The sequence below is a fragment of the Electrophorus electricus genome, chromosome 26 (assembly GCF_041902795.1).
Source record: "Electrophorus electricus isolate QZ-2024a chromosome 26, ASM4190279v1, whole genome shotgun sequence".
NCBI lineage: Eukaryota > Metazoa > Chordata > Actinopteri > Gymnotiformes > Gymnotidae > Electrophorus > Electrophorus electricus.
The window spans coordinates 4,097,639-4,115,000 of NC_137522.1; the positions used below are offsets into that span (position 1 = coordinate 4,097,639).

The 17,362-nt window shown below is 39.3% G+C and overlaps 2 protein-coding genes across 8 annotated transcripts in view; one reads left to right on the forward strand and one right to left on the reverse strand.

Annotated features, from left to right (window-relative positions):
- Positions 1–620: 620 nt before the first annotated feature.
- Positions 621–4,042, forward strand: LOC113575420 (5-hydroxytryptamine receptor 3A-like). Its single transcript, XM_081708195.1, has 9 exons — positions 621–726; positions 1,423–1,586; positions 1,678–1,722; positions 1,804–1,913; positions 2,022–2,191; positions 2,365–2,525; positions 2,723–2,933; positions 3,083–3,349; positions 3,701–4,042. Exons 1-9 carry the CDS (start codon positions 675–677, stop codon positions 3,925–3,927), a joined length of 1,407 nt encoding a protein of 468 aa, XP_081564321.1. The 5' UTR covers positions 621–674; the 3' UTR covers positions 3,928–4,042.
- A 139-nt stretch (positions 4,043–4,181) lies between these two features.
- rubcn (rubicon autophagy regulator) overlaps positions 4,182–17,362 on the reverse strand; it is a 25,051-nt gene continuing 11,870 nt past the window's right edge. For 3 of the 7 annotated variants that reach the window (XM_027006882.3, XM_027006878.3, XM_027006881.3), the window contains 13 exons: positions 17,057–17,149; positions 16,861–16,976; positions 16,585–16,783; positions 16,253–16,357; positions 14,311–14,371; positions 14,076–14,208; positions 13,392–13,537; positions 11,875–11,939; positions 11,212–11,450; positions 6,790–6,851; positions 6,508–6,661; positions 6,271–6,364; positions 4,182–6,003 (listed from right to left, as the gene is read on the reverse strand). In XM_027006882.3, the coding sequence (XP_026862683.2) occupies positions 5,864–6,003; positions 6,271–6,364; positions 6,508–6,661; positions 6,790–6,851; positions 11,212–11,450; positions 11,875–11,939; positions 13,392–13,537; positions 14,076–14,208; positions 14,311–14,371; positions 16,253–16,357; positions 16,585–16,783; positions 16,861–16,976; positions 17,057–17,149 (1,607 nt within the window). In that variant the 3' untranslated portion in view covers positions 4,182–5,863. Of the gene's footprint in view, positions 6,004–6,270; positions 6,365–6,507; positions 6,662–6,789; positions 6,852–11,211; positions 11,451–11,874; positions 11,940–13,391; positions 13,538–14,075; positions 14,209–14,310; positions 14,372–16,252; positions 16,358–16,584; positions 16,784–16,860; positions 16,977–17,056; positions 17,150–17,362 lie in introns of those variants that run through there. The other 4 variants (XM_027006880.3, XM_081708193.1, XM_027006879.3 and 1 more) reach the window with 3 other exon arrangements.

Genomic DNA, 17,362 nt, shown 5'->3' on the forward strand with positions numbered 1-17,362 from the left:
TGCTTTTGCCTGGTGGTGTTGCTGTTTACTTAAACCTAACCTGAACCATCCAGAAAGCACCACAGTGACAGGAAAAGTTTGCATTAGAAGACTCAGTAAGCAGAAATACATATGGTATGTTTATAACTTTAGGCAGCACTGTTCTTGCTAACACCTTTTTGTTATACAGATGCATACTCATGTCTCCCTTTATGTTTATGCATGCGGATTTCCTTCTGGGCTTGGCACCTGGGACCATACAGCAGAGCTGTTGCCCATTGACCTAGCTACGTTTACAGTAGTCAAGACAAAACAACCCAGTACCCAAAAAGAACAATAAGTGAAATGCTTTAAGAGGCTTAAACAAAGTCAGGTGCATTTCTGTTGTTAATTAAAGGTGTGACTTCTCTCTTAAACCTGTCATGGAAAAACAAATGATGACTGTAGATACTGTGCAACAAAAATAAAACAGCTGAGTGATTATCAAAGGTGTTGAACAACTCTATATATATATATATATATATATATATATATATATATATATATATATATATATATATATATATATATATATATATGTCAATAAAAGCAGAAGACACTGTGGAAGATATTTTCTATGAGCAGCTCGAGGAGCTGAGCAGTGTGATCTAGGGTGTGTAGTGTGTATATGTCCTTTTTTTTTGACACCAGACAGGATGGGATACCTCAGGATTTTTTATCTATCTGTATGTTCCATTTTACTCACAGGTAATTATACTTTTATAACTTAACTCTTGAAATGTAAAGAATTTAAATATGTACTTCTAAACCAAATTATGATTTCATATTACATTTTTCAAATACATGTTCTCATTTCAGTTCAATTAATTAATTGATTTTTCAGATTATTTTTTGTTTGTTGTGCCTTTAAAAAAAATACATTCAAAATTGTTAGCAGCTGTATCTATCATTTGATACCGATGCATTACTGAGATCATAATTAGCTGTTTAAATATGACCATAATATGATCCCAGATAAACATTATTGATCATAGTAAGACAGTGTACCAAGTGCAAAAAGTAAAAACCCATTCTGTAAAAATTTAGGAGCCTAGAATCTGGTCATAGGCTTTTTAGTGACATAATATTTTAACGAAGCTGTTAAAAAACCTATTTTCAGATCATAGGCTAATATTTTAATTAAGAGGGGTCAAAAGATCTGACATTGATGAAAACCATGTAACAACCTATTTATGGAACACATGTAAAACTACAGAAAAAACACTCGCTTTTATACTCAGAACTGAAGGGTACTATATGCGTTGCAGACTGCACAGTGGTTCATGACCAGCAGAAACACACATTGCACCCAGCATTACAGCAGAAACATGTCCAAGAGAGCATTACTCCCAATGACTTAAGTAACATATAGTTCCTACTGGCTACTGTGCATTTCTGTTGAAGCATCCCTGAGTCTGTGTGAGCTGACCTGCCAAAAGGGACACAGTGGGCCCACATATGAGTCTCTACAGGAAGTGTTTGACAGGAAGCCATTCAGGCCAGCTGTGAACCTCCACAACCCCACCACTGTTAACATCTCCTTCACTCTGTATGCTGTACTGGGCGTGGTGAGTCAACACATGACCACTGGACTGTCTCATATAATTGAGTTGTATGTTGGTTGTGTTCATGTTTAAACCTGCTTGATTTGATCCACAGAATGAGAAGACACAGATTCTTACGACCTTCCTGTGGTTGCGGCTGGTAAGAGTCCAAGTTATTTTCACTTCATAGGGGGATGTTGTCATGGCACTGTCATAACCTGATGTGTTTCTCTTCCTGCAGTACTGGTTTGATGAGTTCCTTATCTGGGATCCTGAGTCCTGTGATGGAATCAGTAAAATCTCCCTCCCTGTAAACAACCTGTGGTCACCTGATATTATTGTTTATGAGTTGTAAGTGCACACTAATATAGACATTGTCTGATTTATGAAGAGGTTTTGGGATTAGATGGATAATTCCATTGAGTCTGACCTCTGTTCACCTCTCTTTGTCTTTCTCAGTGTCGATGACGACGTGTCGCAGGCTTGTCCTTATGTGTACGTTAACCACACTGGGTTCATCCGCTATGATAGGATGCTCCGGCTCGTCACCGCCTGTAATCTGCAGATCTTCAATTTCCCCTTTGACGTTCAAAACTGCACTCTCACCTTTGGCTCCTACATGCACACCAGTAACGCACATAATTCCCTGCTGCAATTTTCCATCATTATCAGCATATTTACCATCATCTCCCCTGAGTGGGCGAGGCACTGCCTTCACCATGTGCAGACGCTTAGGCCTTCACCATGTACAACACAGGCATGTTGAGCTCTTAACAGCCTCTTCTCCTGTGTGTGTCTGCAGTCAGAGATGTACGACTCAAAACTGCTGTGCCTTTTGAGGAGATGTCAGGGAACTCAAAGCGCTATCTCGAGGCCAGTGGAGAGTGGGAACTGGTGGTCATTTTAGGAGAAGAAGGAATTCTCAAATTTGACATAGATGAATGGGACATCATTACTTTCTGGGTGAGAATGCAAAATTACTTTTTGGGTATTGAGGGGTTGGACAATATGAGGACACATCCCACTGCAAATGCTTTTCACATGGAGACATGTAACATCCACATGTTATTGCACATGGTGCAATATCAAATGGAAATTATCATTCACCTTTGACAGTTCTAATCTCCTAATGCAGATGCATGTCTGTGTTCATTTACTAGGTGGTAATAAAGAGGCGTCCAATTCTCTATGTGGTCAACCTCCTCATACCCAGTGCCTTTCTTATGATTATCGACATCCTGTCTTTTTACCTGCCACCACACAGTGTTGACCGTGCCTCTTTCAAAATGACCTTGATCCTGGGTTACACAGTGTTTCTTCTCATCATGAACGACCTTCTACCAAGCACAGCAAATGGCACTCCTATTATAGGTAAAGTCCAGCAGGAACCCATTTAAAACCACCATTATGAGTAAACCTACTGCTGTAAACTCAACATCTCCTACCCAGTAATGTAATGAGAGGGTATGGTCTTTTAGGTAGAGATTATTTAGTTCTAACGCATTTTTTCATGTGTATAGGTATCTATTTCTCGGTGTGTCTGGCTCTCATGGTAATTAGCCTGCTGGAGACAGTTATCATCACCAATGTGCTCCACCACAACTCAAGGAAGTATAGGGAGGTTCCACATTGGGTCCAAGTGATTGTGCTACGCTACATTGCTTGCATCATCTGCTACAGGTGGCTTGATGATCCTTCAGATGGCACAATGACAAAAGAAGACAGAAGTGTCCCCTGGACCATCCCAACCTCAAACACAACCTCCAACCAACACCCAGCCATCTGCAGTAAGACCCACATCATACAAGAATTGAGAAGCATGTACAGGTCCTACCTCTAGATTACATCTACTGCAAAACTATTTCACAGATATTAAGTGGTGAAAATAAGGGGAGCATCAAAATTCACTTCCAGTCTTCTTGGTATTGGATTAACAGATTATAGTTTAGATCTGCAAAAAATAAACTTCTAGAATAGAAAGACAGAAACAATCATTCCTACAATTTATTCTGTTCTTCTGGGTAGACAAGGCTAAAGAAATTAGTTGTGTCAGTAATTGTATTACTAACAGTAACAGTAATTGTATTATCTAACTGTAGTCCAAAACAAATTGCTAACACTTTGCTCTCTTATCTCAGCATCTGGGAGCAGTGGCCTGACTGTACCTGAGCTCACAGAGATCTGTCATGACCTGAAAGCGATGCGTGCCCACCTAACTCTCCTCCAGAGAGAGACTGAACTACAGGACCAGTGGTGTCATGTTGGGTACATCTTGGACCTCCTGCTCTTCCGCATCTACTTGCTGCTCATCACCTGCTATGCACTTGTCATCATCTCCATGTGGTGCATCTGGATGTACCACTGATACCTTGCTCGCTAGTGCACTGTATGAAACAGCCACTACAAATACAGCTACACAAGAAAATATCGAATGTTCCTCTTCTATCTCTGAGGTGTAGGCATTTAATTTTCATAACAGCAAAGTAGACTTTATTGTTAATATATCAAATTGAGTACATTTGATAAGGGTTCAGTGATTTTAAAGTATAAGCACTAAATTTAAAAAAAGTTTAGTTAACAAACTTTCATTTTTTTGCTTGCAAAAGAAAAAATCCAATATAAAATGCAAGTCTTTCTTTTTAAATTTATTTTGTATAACAGGTCAATTGTTATTTACATTTTGTCAGTAGTGCACTTTTATATAATCACAAACCACATAAAGTAATTGCAGGCAGACCAACCAGTTATAGACGACATCAGCAACCATCAGCAGGAAACTAACAGTGAACAATTAAAAAAAAAAAAAAAAAAAAAAAAAAAAAAAAAAAAAAAAAAAAAAGATTCCATAAACAGCTACTTCAAAGCAGGTCTGTCCTTTCATTTCCCTTAGTCACACTGGGTCAGTGCATTCAGGGACAAAGTGCCTCACACTTATTGCTGTAAACAACTCAACAACAGAAACACATCTTTTTGTAAAGCTCAGCTATGTTAAAGTAATATTTGAGGGGAAAAAAAACAAATCTGATTTACATTTATGGTGTGCTGTTGATAACCTATACACTGGATAAGAAGCAGAGTTTGACTCTATATACAGCGAACTGACTCGCATGGCTAATGCTTAAAAAATGATGGCTAAGTTGACTCAAAATTGGCATGGTACAAATTCAGCAAAATCCAGTTTCAAAGCATCTCAATCAAGTAATGCAGGGTAATTGCAGCAAACGTGGCATGAAAGTATCTCAGTATTATAAAAAGATATTTATAGCTTCAAAAGGCTGCAAATGGTAATGGTCTAATTAAGCAAAATGTACTTTAAAAAATCTGCTTAATACTAGCAAAAGGTTCATACTTGCAGTTTGTGTCATTAACTAATAGCTTTGGTTTTCCTTTTTCAGGAACATGACAAACAGCTCTATAAAAATTCATAGAAGTCGGAATCTAAACCTGTTTTATCACCCATACCTGGCAATAATCAAGTCAATATGAATTTTACTAAATATGACTACAAGAGTGTCCTATATATCAACAACAAAACTAAGATTAAGAGTATACCATCTCTTAACACACAGGGTACATTTGGTGCAGCCAGACCACATATTAACCTGCAGCACAGAGAAGGGTGATTTAAAAAAAACAAACAAACCAAAAACTTGGTTTCTTACCTGATTAAACTGACACGCTTCTTATCCATCAATGCAACACCATACAAGCGCAAATTAAATTATCCCAAAAGGACACAGCATCACAACATCTTTTTTAAACTGAAACAAAGTTTGGTATAAAAATAATTATAGAACATTCCCCACCAAATCTTATATTGTCTTAAAGCACACAGCTTCTCTGTCTAGCTGTCATATTGCTGGTTGTCAAGCAGTACCCAAGCTCTCATACACCCTCTGCCAACACAGATACTGTGCAAAGCAAAAATGCTCAGTCTCAAGAACAACAGCAGTAGCGGGCATGAAAGAGGCACATAGGTATTGGCAATATATAAAAGTTGACAACTACATTTACAAATAAATAAACTACTAAAGGTATGTGTCATTTCTAACTTCTTTCAATGACCCAATTGCTTCATCTGAGTTTACGGGGGGGCGGGGAAACCAAAAAAAACAGGCAGAATACAACTTCTGCAATACCAGTGATATAGAACGATTCATATTTCAAAAGAGGAATTTTACAAAAATACCTCTGCATTTAAAGAAGCCACTAAGCAGTAGGAAGATAAAGACCTTTTCAACAGGTTTACTGCAGTTCATAGTCTGTACAGCAGCCATGTGCTCTCCCCGTCAGTCTGCATTTTATACACCTCCTCCGTCATCCTCCTCCTGCTCCTCCATATTTCTGCGAGCCATCCTCTCCCTCCTCTCTGCTAGCCGCTGGCAGCGCGGACACTCTTTACTGTTCCTAAAACAAGTCCTGTGGTAGCACGCACTGCACTCTGAAAGACACAAGACAAATAGGTAGTACTACCAAGAATAACATCTCTCAAAAATTCTGTAACAAAAAATTACTTATTCAAGCAAAATATGAGGATTCAGGTACAACTTCCACCCCAAGTTGTTCTGTGTTACTATTAGTGGAAATACTCCAATAGTCCTGTATCCTCTCTCCTCTCCTCTGTCTGACAGCACTCTGTTAGCCAGTGGTTCTTAGAGAGTTACCAAGGCATCCACTACATGATTAGAGGATGAGTAGGAGCCCTCACCTTCACAGCGCTGACACTTATTTAGCTCATAGGCAAAGATGATGTCCTTCTCATTGCCACAGAATTCACACACAAACCCCTTGGCCTGACAGAGCTGGAGAGACGACAATAAAAGGAGGGAAACAAGCCTATAAATATAATTGGATGAGCATGAACCATTTTTCTCTCTAACATTTAAAGCAAATGACAGGATCACACAAGAACAAGCCCATAGTACATATCCAAAGATCTCCTCACCACACAGCCAGCAACATGTGTGGATCCCAAGCGGAGAAGCTCTCGTAGCTTTGGGGTCAGGTCACCAGAACGCACTGCTATGAGGTCATTGAGGGAGAAGAGGTGAAGGTCTTCTGTCAGATGACCAGGAATGGTGTCAAACTGGTCCAGCACTCTGTCACAACACATAGGAATGAGACGGAGAAAACTTAGACCATAAATTAAGATTCTATAAGCATAAATATGCATGACACATACACCCACCCACAAAGTAGAGAAAGCACAGTAATAAAAGGCACCTACTCTTTAGCCAAGCGACAAGTTTTAAAAAGATTCTTCATATGGTATAGCTGGACTCTCAAGACCTGTAACAAAATAAAGGTTTTTATCCATATGTGCAATTTAAAAGAAAAATGGGGGGGGGGGGGATTTAGAATGAAGCAGACCTAGCAATATTAGTTGTATATAATTTGTCAAGTGCATTCCACAGAGAGTAAACTATCTCTGATTTTCTCTGTATAACTGCACCTCCTGTCTGGTCTGCTGCTGATGTAAGATCAACACTAAAAGAAGTTTCCTGCTTTTCTGCCCTCTGCACCAGTGTGAGAGCTGTGGCGCCATCATGTGCCAATGCCCTCCAGCTGTGCCTTATGTCGTCTACATCTACAACTTGCACTCCTTTATTCTTCCAGTCTTTTTAAGATTCCTACCATATGAAAACCATGAACAATTTTATCTGTGCTAAAAATTCCCAGACTCATGAGGCCCAGCAACTTCCAACCAACAGCACTGACAATGACGGTCATGAAGTGCTTTGCACACCTAGTGAAGAGGTACATTACATCACAAACACAGCACCTCAGGAGGCCTCTGCACTTTCCCTACTATAGTGGAGCATGGACATTCTTTCTTCCAATCTTATTCTTGCAAACCTTCCAATGACACTGCAGCTCCTCACCCAGAGAATAACCAGATTTTACCATGAACAAATTACTCCCAGCACCAGTGAGTCTGGGCCACACTGCCATTAACAGGATTAAAGCTTAAAGAATGGAATATTTGTGACTACTGCAAGGACACACAGCCCACATTTTGTGTGGAATGAACTTTCTCTTGCTGTCCGGACAGCAGAGTCCCTTACAGTCTTCAAACACAGACTGCAGACCCATTTATTCATGGAATATATAAAATGACCACTGACCCTGCTCCTATGCTGACTAACTGAAACCCGTACTTATTGTAGTGTTTTGCTTAATACAATGATGTTGACTGCTCCTTTGTTTATTGCACGCATCATGGTCAAATATGGAGCTTATGCATTTTGTACTTCTAGGCATCAGCATTGATCTCTGTATTTCTACAGTATTCCAGTTCATTAGTATTTTGGACTCTAACCTACTGTACTGGCTAGGATGTATTCTATGAGTAAACGACAAAGTACTTTTGTAAGTCGCTCTGGATAAGGGCGTCTGCTAAATGCTATAAATGTAAATTAAACAGTGTGTTAATGCATTACTGGCAATACCAGCTAGTCACTTTCTTGAGCAGCCAGTGAATTGGAGAGTGTTGCCATCATTACACTTACAGCACTTAGCTGACGTTTGAGCAATTGAGGATCTTGCTCAGGGGCCAGTGGCAACTCGGCAGTAGTGGGGCATGAACCTTCCGATTACAAGTCAACTACCTTAACCAATGAGCTACCGCTGCGCCATGTAGCCCATGTGGCTGCCTGGCTGATGGCTTAGCAGAGCTTTGACACTGAAGTGTGCTATGCACAACGACAGAACATGCTCTTAGGGATGGGATTTGCATCATACTGATGTCTCAGTGAGGATCATGCCAGTTCAGGAAAACCCCACACCTGTGCCCATCAAACACTACTATTTTGATCCAAACGGCTGAAAAAACAAGATCATTGCATATGTGGATGGCTGTTCTTTACAATACACAAAAACTCACAATGTGGTATGGATCAATGACACACCATTCAAGCCTTAAATGTTCCAGCTGGGAGTGCAATTCTCCAATGTGCTGAAATAGCTGGCATTGTCATTACACTCAAACTAGCTAAAACAAGAGAGTAAAAATGTGAAATCTGCACTGGTTCAGACTACATGCATCTGAGTTTTATGTGCCAACTAATGGTATGTAAAGTCAGTGGTTTCTTAATCTTGAACAAAACAAAAAACAAAAAACAAAACCTTTTTACTAATGGCTCTTGTCTATCGACCCCTTCCATCCTTTCATTTAACTTAATTCATCCCTCCATCCTCCCTTAGGAAAACACCTATTTTCTAACTCCCTTAATTTTCAAACTACAGTCATAGGAGCCCATTGATTTTAGAACTCTCACAATTTAAGATACTGCCAACAAACTTGGTAAAAATATTTAATAGCCAACACCAAGCTGCAAAACGCATTTTATACTGATGGATCTCATCTACATTTTTAAAAATCCCTCCATACTCAAACTGAAAATAATGTTAACTATTTGTATATTCATCAAACGATATAAATTTCAATTTGTAATACAAATTACATATCTGTCCTTCATAAAATGTTAGCTATACTGATTGTCGGTTAACATATTTTTCATGCTATTGCAATAGTCTTTGGCAAGCCATTTCAAAGTTTTTTTTCACGAAATTCACTTTCTAATTAAAATTTGAAACTAATACTAACTGCATGGAATTTTACTATGAAACTGTTACCATTTCATCCCTATTAGTAAATTACCCATCAGACATTCAGATTTTGATAAACACCTTATTCATGGAAGATTATATTCAAGCATGCCTTATACACACCATAAATGTGTAATAGGGAATAATGAGCATGTATTGTCAAGAACAATACAGACAAAACAGACAAAATAATTTTTATCCCTTTGATAAATTTGTGACATTTAGACAAATTGTGGAACTTTAAATTTAAAAACTTTATATTTACATTTACATTATCTAGCTCAATAACTTTATTTTTCTCTATGTTTAACAGAATAGCATTATTTTTAATCATTGAGAAAGTATTTTGAATTTAAAAAAATGAAATTAGGAGGATTTTATCAGGAAGTCACTCATTTAAATATATAATAGTATTGTCACGGTTGGCCCCTTCTAGTGTCCCCATCTCAGGTTATTGGTTCATTTTCTCCATTCTTTTTCTAGTCTTTGTTTTGGTTTTCACCTCATTTGTATCACTCGTGCATTGTTTGTCATCATTGTTTAAACCTTGTGCTTTCCATGTTAATTTGCTGGTCTTTGTGATTTCATTCCTGTGTTAAGGCTAGCCTCTGTTCGTGTTCCAAGCCTCGTGTTGTCTATGCCTGTTTTGTGATCTCTAGTGTTTAGTGTTTGTTTTTATCGTTGCTTGAGTCATTGTTAGAGCCTGCTTCCCATTTTGTCATCACGTTGTGTTTTGTGTAGTTTAAGATGTATTCCTTAACTCTGTGTCGGCTCTATGACCCTGGACCGTGACTACGACTTTGATTATGGATAAATCTGCGTGCATGCGTCCACCTCGTGATTGATCCACGTTACAAGTATGGCTAGAATATGCCATATGCAAGGCGGAGACGTTTTTATACAAATGTAGGGCTAACCTCTCTTTTTTCACTCAAGTTTGTTGACTGAGAGCAGTGGCGTGCTGATGTCCCAGGGTGCCCTCATGCCTGTGTTTCCTTCTGGCTCTATTCTTTAAGCTGTACTGCCATAGCTAGATCTGCTGGAGTCCATCTCTGCACATTATAGTACCTGGACACACACTCTTACCTGGACATGCCTAATAATCTAGTCTCTCTTTCTGCCGAGGTACACCTACCCCTGATGTCATGATATTAATGAGCCTCAAGCTGTCTCAGCTGCCATGGCTACTCCCACCACTCCCTGATGTCCCCTGCTGTAACGCACCACACCTCCACCCCAGCCAACTAATTCTCAGTTGCCCTTAATGGATGTTCTTTTGCAGGATGGGTTTCGGACACATGAACACCATCACAAGATTAGGCTCTCTAGAAAATTGGACTAGACATGGACTAGACATTAATTGCTTATTTTTACATTTTATTATTAGTTATTTTTCTCTTAAAATTGTTATTGTGGTGACCGTCGGCGGCCAGAGGAGCATGGCACCCCCTCTTTGGGTCTTGGTTCCTGTCAAGGTTTCTTCCTCATGGTCTACAGAGTTTTTCCTTGCCATTCTTGCCCTTGTCTTGCTCACTGGAGGCTTGGAGTTGGACATTTGTAAAGCTGCTTTGTGACAACATGTGTTATAAAAAGTGCTATTTAAATAAATTTGGATTTTTTTTAAACTATGTACATTGCCTGTCATTCATTCCTTGTCGCAAGTAAAATCGGAGGTTCTTTATAATTACAAATAACCAAATAAGTATTTTGACGGTATGCTTATTTTGTAAAAAGAACAAATAAACAATTATATTTTAACAACTTCAAACTGGTTTTAAAAGTGTTGCTACAGGAGAAACACTCCTCTGTATGTTAATTTTTTGGGCTCAATGCAATTACCATCACTTTTCTAAGACTCATTTGTATTTATGCAAAATTTGGCATGGGTTCACGCTTTACACACTGCAACACAGAAGACTATGTCATAATGGAGCTAATAATGCCATAATTCAGGAGAGTAGAGTTCTGTTTGGGATTGTTTGTATTTAAGAAATTCAATTGGATGAGAAACAATAGACCAAAGATTTGCAGTGACGCTTACCCGCACCGCTTCTAGGGCTTTGACCTTCTTGTACAGGCTGCTGTTTATGTCGTTGGGGTTGAAGAGAGGGTCTCCTGCTATCTTACCCAGGAGGTCCCTTGCAAAGTTGCTGACATTGTACTTGCTGAAGTCCCACTTCCTGAGGATGCGGCTTGGAACCACAGAAACAGCATTCTCATGGCAGCACTGGCAAAAGTAGCGACCCAGATATTCACAGTACCGCAGTCTCTTTATATAGTCTGTCAAAGCAACAGATGTAAAGTTATGTACCCTACAGTAATGTACCCTAATTCTCTAATCTCAAAAACAGATCAACACAGTACATTTCATACAAACTTACACAAGATGCAATATGTTTAACCAAACAGCCTAATATACATGTTAATTAATATTATGTAGCTTACCAGGTAGAACATGATACTAGAAACACCAAGGTCATAGTTTAATTTCCTTAAATCATGTGTACAGTCATACTGATAAATATGGAAGCTGCTCTGGATAAGAGCATCTGCCAAATTCCATAAATATGGATGTAAAACACATCAGATGAACATGTCTTTTTAAAGTGCTAGAGCTGAACCAATAAAAAAGTGGTCAGTGTTCAAATGGATATAAGCTCAGAATAAATACATTCACACATTGGCACCCAAACATGCAATGTACCTGGATCAATGCGTGTACCACATCCTGCACACCTGTAGTTCTGCTTGGCCACTACTACTTTCCTCCTGAGGCACAAATTATAGATACAGTGAGTAAGAAAAAACAATCATAATATTACATAGACCCCTGATAATCAAATCCACCACACTAACTCCACCACACTAGCATGGTACCGTCACCAGAACTGCACTACTCCTGAGTCATATGAATAGGTGTTTATATCAGGAAAGTACTAGCATGTGCCTCCCTCTAGTACTGATTACTACATATTTTTCCACCAACATGGTGCCAGTGCTGGTGCCAAAATCTTGGAACTGTTCTGTGCTTTTCCACCACAAAAAGTGGTTCTTGGCCTGCAAAAAATCAAACTTTCTTGTCTGGAACCAAGGAATTGTGACCTTGTTCTCACTTGTAATGTTTACATTTACATTTATGGCATTTAGCTGATGCTTTTATCCAAATCGAATTACAATTCTAACTAAGTACAACTTGAGCAATAGCGGGTTAAGGGCCTTGCTCAGGGGCCCCAACAGTGGCAACTTGGGAGTGGTTGGGCTTAAACCAGCAACCTTCCATTTACAAGTCAAGTAACTTAACCACTGAGCTACCACTGCCCTGTCTGGCTGCCATCTTCTGGAAATGTGCCTTTTCACCGTGTTTCATTTAATCTGTGTTGGGTTTGTGTAGTGGGTAACATTACGGCCTGTCCCTTGGGGGACTGGGGTTTAAAGGCAAGTGCTCTATACTATACCAATAAGAGTCCTCAGGGTAACACTACATTTGTCTTCATGCTTGAAATTGTAAGACGCTATGGATAAGGGTGTCTGCCAAATGCATAAAATTTAAAATATCTCAATATTTTGTCTGCCAATAAAGTTGTTGTTGCTTAATAGTTGCAAACATTTGTAACATAAAACAAACAAAACACATCACTTTGCACATAAACATCTATGACAATCCTTTAGCACCAGATAGAGATGCTGAAAGTGTTGCTCTCAAATCAAGGACTAAAATTTGCAAACATTTTTGCTTTTATGTACTCTATCAATGTTTTTTCCCCAGATAGGGAACTACCTTATCATATATGTAACAAATCAACTGATCTCAAGTCATTCTTGAAATGTTTGCTGGTTCCTGGAAACTGGCACTGACTACGAAGAAAGCATTGTCCTTTAGTTGTCCTTTAGTCCTTTAATATATATTAATAGTTGCAAACATTTGTAACATAAAACAAACAAAACACATCACTTTGCACATAAACATCTATGACAATCCTTTAGCACCAGATAGAGATGCTGAAAGTGTTGCTCTCAAATCAAGGACTAAAATTTGCAAACATTTTTGTTTTTATGTACTCTATCAATGTTTTTTTCCTCAGATAGGGAACTACCTTATCAGATATGTAACAAATCAACTGATCTCAAGTCATTCTTGAAATGTTTGCTGGTTCCTGGAAACTGGCACTGACTACGAAGAAAGCATTGTCCTTTAGTTGGTGGAAAATGTGTTGGACTCACTTTGGTGCAGGGTGAATATTGAAGATTATCTGAGGCCTTGGAGGTGCCCATTCCAGGTTTCCACGTACTCGGATGCGTAGTTTATAGATGTCTGCATGCTCCCCATCATCAGGAGAGATAGGCAGGGAATCGGGTATAGGGAGCAGCTATAGACACAACATAGAGGAATTAAGTAAAATTTCTGTATTATAACGTAATGTTACAGTGGCCCTTAGGAGGACTAATTAAACAACACAATTAGGCTACAGATGACCATCCATTGTACAGCTATTCTTTACACAAATTTCATAAATTTGACAGAAATCTCAGAGGGAAGTGCAGAGTTTTAAGTGGTCTTCTGTCTTACTGCTGAGAAATGACTGAGGTTAGCCTATCTGCTTTTCATTAAAACACAGTTAACCAGGTAGCCAGTAAATGTGTGCAGTCATTATGTCCTTAGGGGTGGTAACATGGATAAAGGGAGACACATACACACACGCACATTATACATATAAAAAATAAAAGATACGGTAGTTTCATGAAAAACAGGATGTTTTGAACAAAGGTCCTTCATCTTCATCAGTTGTGCAAGCAAAGTGCTATATATGTGTGCGTGTGTGTGTGGTGTGCGTGTGTGTGGTGTGTGTGTGTGGTGTGCGTGTGTGTGTGGTGTGCGTGCACACGTGTTCATGTGCGCATACATACCTTCTGAGGAGCATCATGCTCCGGAACAAGCCATTCAAGCTCAGAGGCAGCAGGAAGCTGCATGCCTTCAAACTGACGTAGAAGCCCCATAGCCACTGACTCCGCAGAGTTAGACTGAAGGAAAGAGGGAGACCTACACAGGAACATTTTCAGCACATGACTGAATAAGCTGTTATACAATAAGCTTCAATAAAGACACTTGGAACTGAAACAACCCCATTGTGCAATCCCTTACACAGAGTCAGAGCTGAGAAAGGACCTGCTGCAAGGGGTTGCACTTGCTTTGATGTCTGCATCTGCAAAAGGAAAGGAAAAATCATGACCATATGACCACACAGACATTCTTCTTCATAATGAAAAGAAAGGCTTTTTGTACTAACATTAGATCTCAATTTAAAAATGGCCACCATAATCTAATGCAGTATAGATTGGCTCCGCAAGAAAGTTTAGAAACAGGAAAATTCAGAGGAAATTGTAAACTTCTTTCTGCTAAGAGTCCAGAGTTCTTTTCTTACTAAAGGTTAGTTATGTTTTACTGCATAACCTTTAACGCTTGAGTCATACACTTAACCTCATGAGCAGCAGGAATGCAGAGAAGACAGACAGTAGCTACTGAACTAAGAGATTTGGTACTGAATGTGACTAAATACCTGTGAAGGCCCAGGTGGACCAGCTTATTACAGAGTTAACAGTTATCAAGTGGTCATTGTCATCCTATCAATATACAACTAGACCTAGTGAAACACTTTCCTCCATGTCTTCATGTGCAACATACCAAAACAAGACAGGGGTTTATAGTATAAAACATACACAAGTGCAGTACTGTACATGAAATAAAACACAATAATTACACATGGTGCAAATCTGAAAAGAATTGAACCCAAACAGGGCGCTTCATCTATACACACCATTTTGTCATATGAACATTTTGAAATGCTGGGAGGTTTACTATTGATATGAATGCTAAGAAAAGCTCACAAGATCTCAAACTCCCTAAAGCATCTACGTAAGGCTACAAAGCAACCACACAAACACTTACTTCCAGTACAAAATCCAGCTTTATAGCACTGGCCGTATCATAGTGATAACTGCCATACAAAGCTTATAATGTCTTTGGTAATAATATTTAAGAGGTAATAAAATACTAGTGCCTACTTGCAGATACAGAAAAGCTAGTACTACTTATGCAGCAGTAGACAAGCTCTCCAACAAGTATATTATAATGCTATTAGAATTAATGTTAGAGACAATTTGGCTCAAATAAACTGACGAGCAGCTTCTGAGAGATTTACTTGAACACACACCCTCGGCTGCATAGGCCATCAGCATTAGGAAGTAGCTCTAGAGCCATTTTCGCAGTACCAACACAGTTGTCAGACACCTGAGAAAAGGGAGGAAAGGGGCTGTGACATGCCATTCTGAGAAGCCAGCAGAGACTTCACCAAGGACAGGCCTACAGCCACCCATCCCTTCAAACACAGTCAGCATGGTTAATGCAGGGAGGTCCTTTTAGGGATGGCCCGTACATCTTTCATCCATACACAATAACTTACCACTAGCACAGAGGTTAAGTTCCTGAGAGTTACAAAGTAACTTGTATTGGAAGCATTACTAGACCATTTAGATTTTCTATTTCAAAACAAGTCATGTCTAAACACTCCTGAAAAATAGACACCTTCTATCCTTTTTATCCATTCCACATGAAAAGTAATATATTAAAGTTTAGAAAAATATCATAACTTTAAGGTTGTTTTATGACATATGGCTTTAAGACTGACTGTTATAACACTTAAAAATAAACATCAGGGGGAAGTACAAACAAAAACAAACCAATTAGCACTAGAGAGGAAAATTTGAGAAATACCAAACTTACAAATGCTTTAACCCTGCCCCCTTCTCCAATATACACCAACTCCACTCTGTCCGCTAAACACACCAACAAACTAGCCATAAGCTCACACATTAACATACCCCAACCTCTGATCTTACACATTTCCACACACAAATGCCCCAACTCTCAACTCACAAACCAATTACCCCTACATACATTTTAACGTCCCACCTCTCAGCTCACATACCAATTACCCCATACACATTTTAATGCCCTGCCTCTCAGCTCATACACTGACCATTCCCATTGGTCAACTTCCAAAACTACACACACATCCTTCTCCCACCTCTTATCTCAATGTTCTCTGCATCCTCAGCTGAGCCAAAGTCAGAATGGTAAATCGAATCTTGGGAGCTCCTCTGTGAACCACAACTGTCTGTGGAGGGGACTGCTGTGCAGAAGGGAGAAAAATGCATCCTTAAATGTGAATTTAGCCCACATTTTCCTCTCCAATGAATCTCCAGAGCACATGATTTCTAACATCTAATCATATTAATAATGTTCATAACAATCAGATGATAAAAAAAGCATCAGATGTAAAAAGCTTTTAAATCGCAGAGTTTGCTACATCTCAACACCACAGCAAACCCAGACTCTACTATGCTGTTTGTATTCTACCCTGCTGGGAAAAGCCAGGCAGTTGCAGCCGGCTGTGGCGGATTTGCTGTCTGCGCAGACGGATCTTTTGCTTGAGCTGCTGGATTTCGCAGTCGCTGTCTCCATCCTCCTCGGCTTCCTCAGCCCTTCGGCACATGTTACACTTCATAAGCTCAATGGCAGAAATGAGCGATTCGGAGATGCTGAAGTGGGCATTTTCCTACCAGGAGAACAAGATACAGCTCAGATACCACAGTGAATGAGGTTATGGAAATTGAGGTAGAAGAAGCTTCTTACCTTCTCTAGATCTGCACAGCTGCCAAAATCTTGTTCTGAGAGATAGCTGATAAGACTCTGACCCTCCAAGGGCTTCCGGAACATTCCATCTGGGATACAGCTGTATTGAAAACCATCTACACAATCATGTAAATATGTGGCATAGCACATACTTTTGAAGAAAAGTATGTTTTAGTAATGAAAAGGCAATACTCACTAGCCTCCATATATAGGGAACTGTGACTGCTGTCACTGCTCTGAGGAGAGAAAGGACCATAGCTCTTCACACAGGACTCATCCACAACACATTCTGACACACACACACACACACACACACACACACACACACACACACACACACACACCATAATTAAGATACTACCGATACACAAACACTCATTAATCCATATTATCCCCATTTCCAACCATATTACAGAATAGATATGAATGAAATAAACATCTGATTACAGAAAAAGAGCTAAATTAAAAAAAATGTGATTTTAATGCACATGCACAACGAAAA

What these genes read in the sequence shown, in the direction of transcription:
- LOC113575420 (XM_081708195.1), top strand. Translation starts at nt 675, where the DNA reads ATGGGATACCTCAGGATTTTTTATCTATCTGTATGTTCCATTTTACTC. An exon ending in GGGACATCATTACTTTCTGG is followed by an intron (nt 2,526 to 2,722) that starts GTGAGAATGCAA and finishes TTCATTTACTAG; the next exon opens with GTGGTAATAAAGAGGCGTCC. An exon ending in AAATGGCACTCCTATTATAG is followed by an intron (nt 2,934 to 3,082) that starts GTAAAGTCCAGC and finishes TCATGTGTATAG; the next exon opens with GTATCTATTTCTCGGTGTGT.